Genomic DNA, 17,412 nt, shown 5'->3' with positions numbered 1-17,412 from the left:
AGAATTGCACTTTGCCCCAAAAGGTATAAAGTGCCCCCCAAATGTATAAAGCTGCATCTTTTAAACGTTCTACCGTTGTAAACCTCAATTTACAGGTGCTACGTTATACACTCTTTTCAGAAATTGGAATAGAAGAAGTAATAATTTGTAGTTTAAGTAGAGATGGTCGCTGCGTTGGTGGTGTTGGTGGTAGTAGTAGTAGTAGTAGTTGTTGTTGTTGTAGTAGTAGCAGTAGTAGTAGTAGTAGTAGTAGTAGAAGTAGTAGTAGTAGTAGTAGTAGTACAAGTAGAAGTAGTAGTATTGGTAGTAGTAGTATTGGTAGTAGTAGTAGTAGTGGTAGTAGTAGAAGAAGAAGAAGTAGTAGTAGTAGTAGTAGTAGTAGTAGTAGTAGTAGTAGTAGTAATAGTAATAGTCGTAGGAGTAGTAGTAGTAGTAGTAGTAGTAATAGTAATAGTCGTAGGAGTAGTAGTAGTAGTAGTAGTATAAGTTGTGGTAGTGGTAGTATAGTGGCAACACGAGTTGGAACACGAGTGATATATAGTTGTGATTGTATAGAATCAGTAGCAGCAGCCGGAGTAGTAGTAGAATAGCAGAGCACATCTTCAGGGACGCCAAAACAGTGTTCAGTGCTGGCCATGGGGCAAGAACCAAAAATTTCCCGGTCATATCATGGTATGAACAATTTTTTTTTAATAAGTGTGTCCCGAGCATCAGGGTGCAGCTCAATGCGTGGTATGATAAGTCCAAAAAAGAGGGGGCACAGCATGGTGCGCGTAGCAAAAAGGTTGCTTGATATAATTCCCAAGCGAGCGAGAAAAAAAAGCACCTTTTCATGAGAATCTAACTTTGAGATTGATTTTGACATAGTATTCAGAAAATAACATCATATCTTACATCGTTCTTTCCATTCTTTCATCTTTTCTTTTTTGTTCTCGGCTGTAAAACTTCTAAGGACTTGCTGTTTGCATTGGGTCATGAAGATGATATCTCATCAAATAAAAAATGCGAGCGCGAAGCACGAGCTGAAATTTTTTAATATCTTGAGATATCTAGACGTTCTATAAGCACTTATTGTAATAATGAATGGGATGGCCATCTATTGATGCAAGCGGGTAGCACGAGCTGATTTTTTTTTATTTATGAAAATTATGAATAGGCAGGATGTGTATCTCGCTAAAACGAATAATGAAAACTCTAATCGCGAGAAGCATATCGAATTGAACCATTGGGTTTTTAAGCCCCATGTGAACAAATAATTTACTTATCTCAGTCAACAGTTACTGCGAGCGTGTAGCGCGAGCGACATTTTGAATTTCATGTAATGACTTTAAAGATTTACGTTAGTGACAAAAATTGTTGGGAGCTAACAGTGAACAGATGAGAACATTTTCAAAATTTAAAGAACGAAAAAGCTGTTTTCGGGCACTTTGCAACTTTAGAAGGATGCTTTTTCGAAATTTTGGGAGTGGGGCGGACTCACTTGGGGGCAAATGCCCCCCGTGCCTCCCCCTTGGTGCCGCCACTGGTCTGGGGCGGAGTCCCCGGAACCTCGTTATATTGCAGATGGCCACTTTTTATCAAAAGAATCGCGGGTACATACAAAACACAAATTTAACTTCAACGCAGTTGCGGGTAATAAACGAAATATTTTGAGGCAGCACGACATAGCAAATGTGGAAAATTTTGTAAAAGTCGGCAGCGAGCGAAGCAAGCCAGAAAAAAATGGCTTTTTAAAATGATTTTGAAATCAAATTCTACTTATGCGAGAGTAGCTTTGGAAATTTTCCAAAGCAAACATTGAGGGACTTTTTACGAAAAATCTAGCCAGCGTAAAGCTTTACTTAGGTATCGGGGGATATAACTAGCCCTTGGCTAACCTTTGGCTAAGGACTTTTTTGAGGGTAAAATTTAGCAAGCTTATAATAGACGCCATCCAACTTTTTTTACTATTTACTTGTTATGTATGTATGTATGTATGTATTCTTTTTTTTTCTTTCACAATTTTGATTTTGCTCATTTTGTAAAGCGCTGTGATACAATCATTGTGAAGAGCGCTATATAAATACTTATATTGTATTCTTCGAGTTCCTTTTTTTATATATTTTTTAATCCTCGGCAACCTGGTCGTGTTGTTAATTTTTTCTCTTTTTTCTTGTCCCTTTTCTCTAATCTGATTTTCCAATAAATCTTTTGGCTCTACCTTTATTTCCCGTTTCTTTCTGCCACTTTCTCCCATTTTCCCGCCATTCTTGCCCGTGCCATTGAGTCACATCTTTTGATTTCATATCCCTCTCTTGCTAATCATGCTAAGGTATTAGTACTTCAGGATATTTTGTACTTCGTCACATGTTCTTATTTCCTTCCTTTCCCCGCTTTCCTTCAATTTTCCCTATTTAAGTTCTTTCTCTTTCTTTTTATTTTTCCTTTCCATTTCCCCCTTTTTCCTCTTTTTCTTTATTCTTTCTCTCCCTTCCCCTTTCTATTTATCCCCCCACCCGTTTTTTTTATTTTCCCGGTGAAATCCGCCCTGCCCCCCCCCCCCCCCCCCGCCTGTTATACGCCACTGCACACCTTGAAGCTAATACATGCAATTGCGCTTTGCTGATTTTTTCCTTGTATTTACACGTTTCAGTTTGTCACTTTCATGCTACCATGACATCTTTTGTCGATTCTTCTCATGAATATGCATATTATCGGAGATGCCATTTTGATTTTGTATGAAGAACTGACGTTCGAGGGAATGAATGACGCTTATTTTGTTTCAAGCTCGCAAGGAAGCACCATCAAAGAAGTAAGTTTGATGATTAAAACACTGCATTTGCAAATAGATCAAAAGATGTAAACACATTTTACAGAGCAAACTGGAAAAAAGCATTGTACATATAAGATTCTTGAAGTGTGACCATGCGGCGTGAACGTTCACATGAGGAACATGCGTGCATGTGTAACGTACACAAAGTGGATGTGTAACGAATAGCGATGTACACTCCATTTTGCGAGGTAGATGTGCTTTTGGGGTTCAACAGTTAAGCTAAAAATATATATAAATGTTACAAACATGAACGCAATAGAGTAATTCAGGAAAATTCGTGTGAATAACTTCTTACATGTATTGTAGCTACTAACTTTATGAAGTGGACACAATTTGAATTTAGTGTTTTGATGACGTCATATGACGTCATAGGCGAGAATCATCAGGGCAGGTTTATGGGTGGAGTCTCGCGAATTGAGTGACATTTGAGAATGATTTGACCACAATTTTTCTTCTTTTTAGCGTAAATCGCTTTATTTGATGAGGCATATATAAAAGCATGTACGATGGTATTTTGGGTAATTTTGACCAGATATTTAGAACGTTTTAGTACAGTAGATTTCTCATACAGACGATTTTCTTTATGCAAGGTCAGCTCAGGGTCACCTATTGACTTTTGCGCGGTCGATATCAGTTTGCATATTTAATGAGAGATGCATTAATCTATTGATATCTATTAAATGTTTTTAAAGGCATTTCTTATAAATTTAGTTGGGCTTAATATTTCCATAAAGTTTCTTGCTAATTTACCAATAGATTCACAGTATATTCATTTTATGTGTCACTCTTAATTTGTGTTTTACTTTTAAAGACAAATCACTTGATTAAGCCGGAATTTAGATATACATTTGTAAACGTAAAGCCGATTATGGTTAACTTAAAAATCTTTCACTCACTGACTGACTTATTGAAAATACGTTATGCAGATAATATTCAGTCTTGATATCTTTTAACGTATTTTAATTATAAACCGTCCGGTCTTTTTATATGAAGTCTGGTGTATTTATTTATATCATCCAGCCTCCATTGGTGAGTTTTTTTTTTCATGTTGCTTTAAGAGTAAAATAATGACTTCTATTATATCAGGACAGCTAATCATTGATTGTGTCAAGGTATTGGGTATTATGTTCTGATGTTTCTCCGTATTCCGTCTTACAGATAAAATAAAATGAGGCAGTGAGCCTGCCTCACAATATAATTTTCAAGCGGCTTTTCTGGTGTCGGTGGAGTCTTGTATCAATCCTTGAACATACCCGAGTCTTCGATCCATCAGTAGCAAAAGTCAAGGTAAGTAGCAGCAGTAGTTATAGGCATGGTAGGAGAGAATAAGAAGTAGAAGTGGCAGACGTAGTAGCATCAGCACTAGTAGTAGAATAATAGACCAGTTCGTAGTTACTTCATGGGAAATTTTGGTCAAATGATCTTTCATTTCTTTCATCATGATAGGCAGATTTCAAAGCAAGATATTACGTAAGCTTGCCTTACATAGCAGGATGAAGAAATTAAATAGACCAGGTGACTAGAATAGCACACCAATGAATACTCAATGAAGGTATATGTTGCATTCCTACTTTGAATGCATATCTTAGCATGTTGCACAATGTACTTGACAAACTGAAATACCAGTCGTTCGTGGAAGCATTGTTGTTTTTTGTGGATGTAAATGAAACGACAATTCAAAAGAATATATGAATAATCAAGACATCAAAGTTGGTGCTTATCTCATTAGATTTTAAAGCACCATGTCACTTTAGTGGAAATGACCTTCTTCTGATCATGCGTAGAATCTTTTGATCATGCGCAGAAAGGAACTACGAACTGGCTTATAGGCCAACTAGTAGTGACAGCAGTGACCATGGTGACAGTAGTTCGTATAACAAAGGTGGAAGAAGAAGAAGTTGTAGAAGGAAAAGAAGAAGTAGGAGGAGGAGGAGAGGGGTGAGGAGGAGAAGAAGAAGAAGACGAAGATAAGGAGAAGAAGTAGTAGTAGTAGTAGTAGTAGTAGTAGCAGTAGTAGTAGTAGTAGTAGTAGTAGTAGTAGTAGTAGTAGTAGTAGTAGTAGTAGTAGTAGGAGGAGGAGTAGTAGTAGTAGTAGTGATAGTAGTAGTAGTCAGTGAAAGAAGTAGTAATAGTAGAAGTAGTAGTAGTAGTAGTAACAGTAGTAGTAGTAGTAGCAGCAGTAGTAATAGTAGTAACAGCAGTAGCATTGTTTTTTTTTTGTAGAAGTTGAATGAACTAACGCGCGCTGATACCAAACACCAGTGTTATTGTCAACAGCTGTACTAGTGGTAGTGAACCTATATATATTGGAAGTTGTGATTAGAATCTTATCGATTACAATCCACTATTATATACAGTGTTTACATGCTGCATCGGCTCACGGTGCAGACCCAAGAGCCAGTGCAGACTCGCCTTGTTTTGTGCGTGTAAACGCGATTAAATTGCACCGGCTCGCGGTACAGACATGGCAATTTTTCTCCGTGTAAACAGGAAGCCGAGTCTGCACCGGCAATTACCGCACGTTTCATTATGTAAATTTTATCCAATGATCTGTATTTTTGCCCCGCGAGCTGGGGCAGTGTGTAAACGCGACACAGGATAAGCCACGAGCCGAGTCTGCACCGCGAGCCGGGGCAGCGTGTAAAATAGGGCCAACATGATCAACATCAATATTCTTCAACCATTATCGTCACACATTTTAATATGGCTATCAGTGGCGTTGACAGGTCGCAGACAATAATCTTAAATCATAGAGAATGAACATGTGCTGAGGAATTCGTTTCGTTTTCAGTTGAATGAACTATGCGAATTGTAGCTTATAAATCTTAATCAAAGTATGAATTTGACAGCATTTTATATTGCCATGAAAAACAACAACAATGATTCAAGCTTTCTAATGTTCCCTCTACCCAGACTTCATCAAGCACAAGCAAGATATTTTGGCCAGGTCGGTCATCCGCCTCGGCTTTTGAATCGGCTTATATGTACAATATCCCTTGTTTAATCATTCACAACTCACCTTTAATCTGACATGAATTTGTGGCATTTATGGCATAGGGATAGTGTTTATTTAAATTGTTTGTTTTTGTTTTGGTTAGTCAATCCGTCAATCCATCAGTCGTTCACTAGGAAAATGCCTGGATGCTACGGGACCAGGAGGGGTACAGGCTTTCTGGTTCTGTGGCCCTTGTTGAAAAAGATAAATTTCCTAAAGCATAGTACACATCGCCAACTAAAAACGAAGTTGAAAATGGGGTGGGATATTGCAAAGTTCCATTAATATAGCTAGTGTGAGGTGGTTTACTTGGCAAAGTTATCATCGGATAATGATCTCGTATATTGTGGTCAATTTATAGAGTCAATGGTTTGTTCAATGTTTCTAGTATCCCATGGTGCATAGCTAGAAGACCCGGATTAAGAAGTATCGAGGAACATTCCTGTCGCTTTGTTAGATATCACTCTACACTATTAAAATAATCATGATTTCAGGAAAGATTCATTCGTTTCTTCCAAGTCTTAATAGTCACCACTACGCCTTGCTAAACATGAACGAAGACGCTGCGAAAGTACCAATGAGAAAGACCAACAAGAATACCCTGTCCATCACCAACGCTACCCTCTGCCATTCGTTCTGCCGTAGCTTCTCTTCCCTCTCCGAACGGTTATTTGCTGTCAGTTTACGTAATTCTGTCAGCATACTGCGTAATATGGGAATGGCGTCCCGCGTGAAAGAGTCTGACCGACGTCCGCACTCGACCACATGCACCGTGCCATCTTTGCCCGGCACGGCGTGTGCGCTCTGGTTCATTGATACTCCATTCAGTTCACGTTTGGTGTTCGGGGAGAGAGGGTCCGCACATGTCATTAGGTCTTCCAGTTCCCAGTTGTGGCAGTGCTTCTGGAGTGATTCGGTGCGAACGCTGAGACGACGTCGATCCGTCTTGGAGTTCTTGACCACAGATGGGGCTAGTATTCGTCCGAGGCAGTCGATGACCACGATGCGAACCCAATGAGGGACTGGTCGACAATCAGGTCGACAATGGTGCATGTTGAGAACCATGACGGACATTGCTAATGATCCTGAGATGAGGACCATTGTACTCATGAAGTATTGTCCTGTAAGAAACATAAAACACACTGTCACAAGCATTCTGTACTTTTATCATCAGCCTATCAAAAATGATCGATTTCATTTAAAGAAACGCCCTTCCGTTTCCACCTTAAACAGTTACTGATCAATTTACTTACAGAACGCCAACACTGAGTGTTTTTGGCTCTGGCGGCATCATTTTGGCAATTGGGACTACTCAAATATCTTAACATATTATTCGGGTGTGGCCGAGGCAAGAGCGTTGTCGATCACGCCAACCAAAATAAGTGAACGCAGAGTACATTATCGAGCTAGACCTGTCAGACCGAAGATTTCTTGATCGGATCGGATCGAATTTGACATTCCGGAAGAGCATTATTATCTTAAAAATTTATAAATGGATACTGGCTGGATGGACCTTTCTTTATCTAAAAGTTTTCAAATCTAGAAGAAAACCGAGCAGGAACGTAAAACTGCCCCAAAATATGATCTTGTCATGTTAAGTGACACTGCTTCTGGACTTTATCTTGAAAAAAAAAATGTATTGATGAGGTACTAGCCAGTAAAGGTTGGGGTTATTTGGAAACAAGCATTAACTTTTGTGCTCTTAAAAATGTATACTTATTAAAGAAGAATGAAAGTTATGAGCATATTTTGAATGTTGACGTCACCAATGTTGTGGACATCCTCCCACTGACAATGCGACCAACTTGTTTGATGTCACACTTGTACAACTCCCCGATGAATTTTGTAAATATTTTACGAGTTTAAGATAGATTGATAAAATAAATCCATATTCTTTCCTGTACAGTTCTATGAAACATTCGTGATGGAAATTCTTACCAACTACAGGAACAGCACTTGTCGGAGGCATGGTCTCAGCGACCAAGAGAAGGAAGACAGTAAGAGAGAGAAGAACCGTTATACCAAGACTGATCTTTTCACCCGATTCTGGAGGCAAGAAGAAGCTGAGTAGCGCCACCATCGACACGAATGTGCAAGGTAAGATCAGATTGAACACATAATACAAAGGTCTCCGCTTGAATCTGATCTGTAATGAACAGGAAATGAAATACTCGTGTCACCAAAGATTAATCATGATATTGCTTTGGAGTTTTTGAAATGTCAATGTTTCCTGTACAACTTCCGTTTACTTCATTTTGTGATCCGTAAATCTCCTTTTTCGTAACTTTAGCGGTATCTGGCTAAAGATTATGCATCACGGCATTACCCAAATGCTTTATCACGATGGAGGAGCATTTGTTTGTCATACTCGATCATTTCATTGGACGTCATCAAAGTTCATTTGCATAAACGTGCACACATCAATGGCGTTTGAACCGCTTTTATTGGGAAATTATAGACGTTTATGCAAAGTCTTCGAGTAGATTGCCAGTAAGATGCATGGCATTAATTAATATTTAATAGGGAATACTACAACATTGCAACGCATTGAGTATCAAAAATATTTTGTTAAATTTAAAACAAACTAATGTTCTTACGGTGTACGTCACATCTGTGTAGGTTTTTCCTGGTGCATCCGGGTACTCGACCTCGTCACTCTTGGCGGTCATATCAAGGATATCCCACTGTCCATCACTATTATAGACCGACGCGTCACCTTAGTAATAGGAAAGCATAAGACAATTCATGAAACATTTAAAAATGTTATTGTTGTTATATAAGTACAAAATTCTATAATGATGCACGATAGAATTTTGACGTAAATAATGCCCGACGAAGTTAAGAACATAATGACTCGTTTCACCTTTCCCACATCCGCGATCCTTTGATATTTTAGACCTATATATTTCTATGACAAGTGCCCAATATCTATTCAATTTAAGTTTTATTTTAAAAAAAAAATTGCTATCAACGAGATGATAGATACGTTTACACCTAACCTCTGGTCAGTGATTTGTTTTTCTCTTCATGATTCGATATTTGATAATCAGGGCACACTGTTACGATACAAAATCCTTCTCAGCCAATATTTTACTTTTATGTCTTAGGTCTATATGAATTCAAAGCACTTAGATTCGATATTTCGGGGACCTGAATTTCACGCATAAATGTTAATTACATTTATGCATTATGCATTTTAGAGCGAACATAATTGAGTTGTAACCAAGTTACTACTCCCGCATATATTAGTATATTTCCGATATTCTTTTAAGCACTTCACTGAAAAGAAAACGATCGCTTCCATTTAATCCCGTATATCAGTTTTCTCGCTTCACCATGTTTACAATACGCCACCTGGCTCAACTTTCATTAAGGATTAGGTCTATGCAAACGGCATTGTAAATGTATTAGGAGTAACATATCCAGACTATTTTATATTCAGAACACTTGCTAGAATGGGGTATGTGCCCCCTACGGGAGAGTGATCGATTAGTATTAGCACCTAAAGAGCGTAATCGTTCCCATGAATCTAGTATCGGAGTAAGCTATTTTATACCCCCCTTGTTCTTGAATGAGTCGTATGATAACATATGACTTTTAGCTTTTAAGCATGCATTAGCTTCATTTGCCTATAACCTAAGTAAAATTATTTTTTCCACACGTAAATGATCAATTTTAATATGAAATGTATGTGCTTTACAGAGGGGTGTAATTCCAATTTTCTTTCATATATTAATTGAATAAAGGTTCTGGAGTCTGGCTTTGAATAACCAAAATAATTATATTCTGTATGTTCACAGCATGATTATAGATATAACTATCAAGTTCCTTTCCCATTCAGGCCATGTAGGTCATTGTCCTTTTAAATCGTACATATATTGTGTATAATAATAGTAGCAAATACGTGTAGTTCGTTGTGTTTGGAATGGGAGCCTTGATCAATGATAAAAAGGTGATGTTGCAGGTGTGTGCGTACCTGCATTGCAATGCAGGCCTTTGCTGAGTGTGTGTGCGGTGTGTGGGAGTGTGTGTGAGTATGTGTGCTGCCGAGGGAGTAAGTTCAGTCAACCCTTAAACATCCCCAGCGCAAAGAACGTAGGGACGGTATTATGGGATGGGGTGATGAGGTACGGGGCTGAGAAAAGGTGAGAAGAAGAGAATTCTGAGGCGGAAAAAGTAAACGAATATAAGTGATGGGAAAGGGAGAGGAAAAACAAGAGTGAATAAGAAAGTTTAAACTAAAACTCTTAAAAGAAATCATTGATTAATCGGAGTAAAGTGAAGTAATGATGACATAAGGAAAGGGCATACGTGGGAGGGGAGGGCGAGTGGAAAGTGGAAAGTGGATTTGAAATGAAGTATATTATAATGGATATATACTCTCTTTAATTGTACTCCATGATAGATAGGGCAATTAAAGAATAGAACGAAATTTATATAGACATTAAACACAGAATTTAACAAAACGTATGATATACATTTTGCAGAATGTAGTAGTATAAATATTGATGATACTACCATGTTTCTATTATCCTTCGGCTGTTCTTTGAGAAGTTAATGAGAGTAAAATCTTCAATTATGTATTGAAGATTTTAGCAACAATGTGCAACTACTAAGCTATAGCAATTAGAAAGTTTCATTGCTATTGAAATCTTAACATTGTCAACTAGTATAAAGCGTTTTTACCGTATTTATTCGTGTAACAAACACACATGGGAAAGAGTATGCAATAGAACTCCACTACCAGATACGAACGGAGAGGTATGCATTTAAACATGTAGAGGGGAAAGAGGGAGGGAGAGAGAGGGTGAGAAAGGGGAGAATGATGGATGAGGGAGCTGCATAATGAGACACATAAAGCATTGAGAAAAACAAACAGAAAAGGGATAGGGTGAGAGATAGGGATATATATATAGGTATATTGGAGAAAGGGTAAGAGAGAGAGAGAAACTACCTTTCCGCGAAAAAAAAAATGCGAGAAAGTACTCCCCAAATCTCCCGCCTAATTCACCCTTTGGAACGCACTTCTTGCAGGTGATTCAACATAGGAAAGACGCCAAAATTGGCTGCGACACCGGTGGCTTGTTTGTGAAGGGGACTCGAGTCATGGAATTAAAGGAACAAATTACTGAGGGGAGTGAAGTGAGAAGAAATAGGTGAACACCTATCAAGGACAAAAGCACCCCCCCCCCCGACCATGCCATCTTTTCCTTCACTCACACTCTATCATTACCCCTATATATAAAGTGAGCTTGCATGTCCATTTTATTACCATCGATGTTTCTACGTGTTCCGGACCTGTTTGTGACTATAAATGAATTTCTTTAGAATTGTTAATTTGTGTAAGAACGATCGATACTTAAGATACATGACTTGATCAGTCCTAGGTCATTAAGGATGTGACCTTGAATGCCCCGTTGACTGGCTTTGATGCTCCCTCTCATAGGCTTAAGATGTGCCCTTTTTATTTTCCACTTCTGTGTTGTAACATAGAATGTGCCCCACTTAAAATGCAACCTTGTATTAAAAAAAAAATTGTAACTTAACACCTGAAGATAGATCTGAAAAAAAGAAATAGCTTATCATTATCCCCCTTGTGATGAAACGTGGATCGAATAAAATTGAATTGATATTTATTTTCCAAGAGAATATCAGAATAAACAGAACTGAACGTGGTTTCATTATCATACATAATATACGATGGTTTCATTATATGCACGATTTTACATGTCTCTTAAATTATTGTCAGAATTTGTAAAATAGTGATGTTATTTGAACAAAAAAGGGAGATTACTAAGGAATAGCAAATGATCAGTGTTAACACGCAGGTCCTTAGCATCCGGAAGAAAATGGGAGGAAATTGTCATTTGATGAACATTTAAAATGAATGTGCAAATGAAGTATATATGATCATGTGCAGTGAATAAAAAGATGAAATGAAAATATAGCAGTGGATATGAATAAGTATATGTTGTGATCGCAATAATACATTGACATTGGCAAGGCTAACAACCGTGCAGTTAAACCAATCTGTAACATCATGATCATGTAGCATTCTTTTGATTTCGGCTCTAGTATATGAATTAATATTATGCATCGAATAATGCAACGTATAAAGTAAGGACGATATTATTTTTCAGCCCCAAAATGTGTTTCCAGTATATTGACCATCAAAAAATATATGAATCCCATTTTTTTTTATACAACGAAGGTAACATCAGGTACACCACACGGGGGGAGGGGGTTAGAATAAAAACGGATCAAATGATAACGAATAGTTTGCCAAATGAATTCAAAAGTGGCCATGGATATATATAAATAATGCCTCTGACTGATGAAGTAAATCGAAGGTGTGGTGCGACAAAAGAACTTGTGCTTTTAGTATGGAGAGTATTTTAGCGAAATGCGAAAGATAATGAAATATGTAACGTATTAAAGGGGAATCCAGCCTTGGCCATAAAATGTTATGTTGGGAAAGAGAAAAATAAATTAAACAGATTGGTGAAAGTTTGAAAGAAATCGGACAAGCAATGAGAAAGTTATAGCTGCTTTAAAATTGAGATCACTAATACTATGTAGATTTCAAATTGGCAACTGTGTAAGTAAATTATGACAAGGGGCAAGGACAACTTTCCCATAGGCCATGTACTTTATTATCAGTGATTTGTGGTTTTCTCCTAAGTACCCATTCCCCTGGGGCAGTAATCTAAATATAACCCAGGTAGTATATTGTAGTATGTCCTCATGAAAGAAAAATATAATTTGAAATAAAACTTTTGGGAAAAATGACATTTTAGCCATAATATGTATTGGAGTACATGGAAGAGTAGTCCTTGCCTTACATCACTATGACATCCCATATGCGGCCAATTTGAAGTCTCCATGGGTATAGTGATTACCAATATTTACAACTTTTAAAAATTCATAACTATCTTGTTGTTTGTCCAATATTGTTCGAACTTTCACCTATCAACTTGTCTGATTTTTCTTTTCCTTATAAAAACAAGTTTTTATTTGGGTTGGATTCCCCTTTAAGGTTGGTATTTCAATTTCAAGGTTAATGGTTGTCACAGAACTATTTTTACACCCCGTTTAATTATTCGTCGAAGTACATGTAATATCCAATTTTGGGGGGTAAGTTTAAGCTTTATAGGCTACAAGAGGCATTGCACATTCGATGTGTGATCAGTAAAGCTACATAATTGCTCTCTATACCAGGCCCCCGACTTACAAAGAGTTGCGATTGATCCGATCAATCACAACTATGGAACGTCAACATCTAAACTGCATGCTCGCTCAAAATATTTTCCACATATGGGGCCCGTTTCATAAAGGACTTGCAACTGTTGTAACAGGGCTCAGCATGGCAGTTGTCATAATGGCAACGTTATACAACAGTTGCAAGTTTTTTATGAAACAGGCCTATGATATACATTCATTGTTTTCTTGAAAATTCAGTGTGCTTCTTTTACTAACAAAGGGTATTGTGCAATTTTGTGCAGTAGAAATTATTAAATTGATGAATTTCCACATAGCTGAGATTGATTGGACCAGCCGCAATTCTTTGTAAGACGGGCCCTAGATAACGGTTTTGTATAGATAAACGCTTTGATATTCAGATCACGATTAAAACATGTAAACGAGCAGTCCTAAACATTTTGTTAGATACTTATTTGTCACAATGGAAATGATTATGTAAATGCACATCGAGACTCATCTATAAGCATTTTCGTAACAAGTCATCGAATGAATTATATGTAATGAATACACGGTATAGATGGCCACCTGTTAAACTCAACCTTACACTGACATACAATACACCTGACTTTGTATGAGCCACCACAGATGTGAAGCGATGGATGGCTGATAAAAGTGACACTACTCTGATATTTTGAACATCGCCATTTTATGTGTGGACGGATAGGATAGTACAGCATTTGAGGAGTATTTGTCCAACTTTTCCCCGCTGCAAACTGTGCAATATTACATATTCGGGCTTTGTCAAGCTTCTAAAAATACCCCATGATGCAATGTATGATTGCACCAGATAAAAGGGTGCATTATGGGTACTCCTGTTATCATTCCCTTTCTACATCTCTGCTACAGATGGCGCTTTTCAAAATGCCAGATCAATGTCACTCTCTCAAACAAAGCGGAATGAATGAAAAGCAATGATGAAGGGGTTGATTATTACCACTACCTCCGCCCCAAATCCTCAGCTCCTTCCCCTCGTGCTGCCAGGGTCCAAATTTCATGAGGCATTGTTGCTCGTCGAATGGGAACGTTTTGACGTTGATTGAACAGTAGCTGGATATGATCTTGGGGGCTGCCCAGTTGACGTGCCCCTCGTTTGTGATCACCACGATCTCATCTCTCATAAAATCTTTGTACTCGTTGGCGGCGCTGTCAAAAAGAAAAACAAAATAAAAAAGGACACAGGAAGAGCTCAGTTCCAAAAGCTAGTACAACGTGCCATAGTTGGATGTATGAATTGCTTTTAAAATGAGGTTTCTAAGTATCGACGATACATATTACAAAAATTAATATTTATGTTAAAATTTGTTTCAATTCATTTATTTTCTTGCTTTAGTGTTAAAAAAAAGAAGATCCAGGCAGGACCTTCTTGAATCAGAGTTGTTTCGTCATTTACAAAATGGAGTATGTTTTTTTTAGGACTTCGAATTCGATATTAAAACTAAAGTTTTTTTCCCCCGAAATAGGAATTAATTCATAACTGAAATCATCAAAATATAAATGATGTACCCAATATACGATTTTAATTTCCTCTTATTTTGTCGCTTGTGGCCTGTCAATGTATTCCCATAATATCTTTTTGAAAATAAGGTGATGAAGAATTGAATCTGAAGCATGTTAGAGCGCTGATATCAAACATTTTGTCACTTTAATTATAACTGTAATTTCCTGGACGAGATACACATCGCGTCTTCAGATGCCGCAACATCATCTACCTTGGCAACCTCAAGGTGGTTTGATCAATTTTAGAACCACAATGAAAGGAAGACAAGAGTGTCGGTAATGATGCCACAATAGATAGGATGCTCTCTACCAGTCCTTGGGCCCGTTGCAGAATGAGTTGCAATCAATCGCAACTCTAAAAATCATGCGCAATTTGATTTTAGACCAATCAACATCGCGCATTTGGGACTTGCGCTTGATTTTTAGAGTTGCGATTGATTGCAACTCTTTCTGCAACGGGCCCCTTGTCTGATTTGTTAAATTTCCCATTTTGGGTACATTGCCGTTGATTAGTATGATGTCAAGATTTTTGCTTCCCACTAAACTCCGTTCTTTCTGAGGGAGGGGGGGGGGGGTAGAGGAGGTGCATTTTCTTCAAAGTTCCCGGGTTGGATATATTTAGTCTTGGTAATTTTTTCTGTTTGAGCAAAACACTAATATGGAAAAAAAGCCCTAAGGTTAAGAACATATTATCTACATGTAACAATCCCCAAAACTAACACTTAAAGCTCGGCTTCCCCTCCTCAAAATACATGAACACTACCCTCCCCCAACCCCCTCTCCCCTTTGAACCCCCTACTTTGGAACCTTTCAAAATCGCAGACAGGCTTAAAAGTCATGTCCACCCCAGAAAAATGTTGATTTCAATCAATAGATAAAAATCAAATAAGCATAAAGCTGAACATTTCATCTAAATCGGATGTAAAAAAAGTTATGTCATTTTTAAGTTTCGCCTATTTTTCGCAAATAGTTATATGCATAACTCAGTGATATGCAAATGAGAGAGTCGACGATGTCCATCACTCACTATTTATTTTGTTTGTATTGTTTGAATTATACAATATTTCAAATTTTACCAATTTTACAATATGGACCAAATTAACTGAACCATAAAATGTTATAACAATGGTAATGCTGCATGTTCAAGGAGGAATAAAACTTTGTTTCACAGGACAATGAGGAAATAATAAGAATATTTCATATGTCTTATAATAATATACGAAAGAAATAGTGAGTGATGTCATCAGTCTCCTCATGTGCATACCGACCAGGATGTGCATAAAATGTTTTGTGAAATCAAGCAAAAATTAAAAATGTCATAACTTTCTTATTTTACATCCGATTTTAATGAAATTTTCAGTGTTATGAATGTTAGATTTTTCTCTTTGTATTCAAATCAACTTTGTGTTGGGGTGGACTTGTCATTTAAAGAGAGAGAGAGGGTGGAGATGGAGGGGAGAAACATTCCTTCACGATTATAATAGAGTGTCATCAATACCTTTGAAACACTTCCATTCTGATATCACAGTGCGTCTCAACATTTTGCCAGGGGAAAATATTTGAGAAGTCACGAATGTTCCGAAATCGTGACTAGATTCAGAATAAGCCACATTTTTACTTATGTACGAGTGACACCAGGGTGTAAATCGTTGCAAATGAAACGAATTGGATACCATGTCAGAGAGTCAAAGAGAGTGACCAAACACCCGGGTGAGAACGTTGACCGCCGTGGGCTACCAATTGCATGTAGCGCTATGCACGCCGTGGATGCATGGGACTCAGACTCGAACCCACGACCATGACGACCATCTGTTTTTTTCAGACTAGAGTTGGACCTCCAGTCCGCGTTATTTGTCAATAACTGATTTCATTTTCTACAGCTCAACAGCATATTGCCGACATGGTATAGTAGAAGGGGTGAAAATGATTCACCAACTGCTGATTGCGAAGTGTATAAAGGAACGGTGTTCAAACTAGTTTTGAACTCTAAGATGCAGGTATATTTTAAGCTCTTAGATGGCAATTTCCCTCATTTTATTTCAGAAATAAAATAATAGCCTATACTGCTAATAATATTGATCATTTTAATTGGCGGGTGTTTTCTACTTATGCATGAAGTGAAATGATGTTGAAGGAGTGGGGTGACCAACTAGTGTTCAAAATGCATTTTTCATGGATATGTATACTGCATTCGGATGTTTGTAAAAAAATGGTATGCATTTGAGTATTGCGATAAGCATCTTCAAAAATGCAAAACAATGATAATAATGAAAAAAAAAGTATTAATCATAACAATATAATATAGTAATTGTAATAATAATAATAAACACAAGAGACGTCATATTTTGGAAGGTAAAGTAATATCTAAGACATGGGGCAGCGGGGAGGCAGAAAAAAACACTATCAGAAAAATAGGGTTGGGTGTTGGAAAGACCCCTCGGTCACCCTGGATCGGACCCCCTTCGAAAAAAAATGCATTCAATAAGCCCAACAAGCCCTACTTTTATCATAATTGATATAAAGGCGTATGGCAGATGCACTCTACAGCAATAACAGTTTAGCGGGGGCCTACATTTCCATGAAAAGGGGATCCTGCTTTTATTACCATGATTACCAAATGAAATTAATATTAATCGTTAAGAAGAAAACGATAAGAACAAAGAATATACAGGCGAGAGTTGTGATTAATCATGCTTCCTAATGGTGACATTTAGAAACCTCGACATATCGCAAAATTTGATCGAGAACAATCTTGCGATCCATCATTCGTGGGGATTTTAGTTAGTATGCAAGCTTTGGGGCTCACTCACAAATTTTCTCCCCATGTAGCATTAAGTGTAATAAGGCA

The 17,412-nt window shown here is 37.6% G+C and overlaps 1 protein-coding gene and 1 long non-coding RNA gene across 4 annotated transcripts in view; one reads left to right on the top strand and one right to left on the bottom strand.

Moving 5' to 3' along the window:
- Positions 1–2,547: 2,547 nt before the first annotated feature.
- Positions 2,548–12,232, top strand: LOC121425575. Of its 2 annotated transcripts, XR_005971505.1 has the most exons (4): positions 2,548–2,791; positions 3,971–4,099; positions 7,755–7,904; positions 10,842–12,232. It is a non-coding gene; the product is annotated as an uncharacterized LOC121425575 (long non-coding RNA). The 2 variants fall into 2 exon arrangements; XR_005971506.1 differs by lacking the exon at positions 10,842–12,232 and having other exon boundaries at positions 7,714–7,801.
- The window catches only part of LOC121425574 (neuronal acetylcholine receptor subunit alpha-10-like), a 34,412-nt gene continuing 22,377 nt past the window's right edge, over positions 5,378–17,412 (bottom strand). Inside the window, exons 4-7 of one of the 2 annotated variants that reach the window (XM_041621666.1) lie at positions 14,008–14,210; positions 8,405–8,523; positions 7,746–7,953; positions 5,378–6,928 (exon numbers count right to left, since the gene is read on the bottom strand). In XM_041621666.1, the coding sequence (XP_041477600.1) occupies positions 6,342–6,928; positions 7,746–7,953; positions 8,405–8,523; positions 14,008–14,210 (1,117 nt within the window). In that variant the 3' untranslated portion in view covers positions 5,378–6,341. Of the gene's footprint in view, positions 6,929–7,745; positions 7,954–8,404; positions 8,524–14,001; positions 14,211–17,412 lie in introns of both variants that reach the window. The other variant, XM_041621665.1, reaches the window with a different exon arrangement.

The sequence above is a fragment of the Lytechinus variegatus genome, chromosome 12 (assembly GCF_018143015.1).
Source record: "Lytechinus variegatus isolate NC3 chromosome 12, Lvar_3.0, whole genome shotgun sequence".
NCBI lineage: Eukaryota > Metazoa > Echinodermata > Echinoidea > Temnopleuroida > Toxopneustidae > Lytechinus > Lytechinus variegatus.
This window is presented reverse-complemented; position numbering and strand designations above follow the sequence as displayed.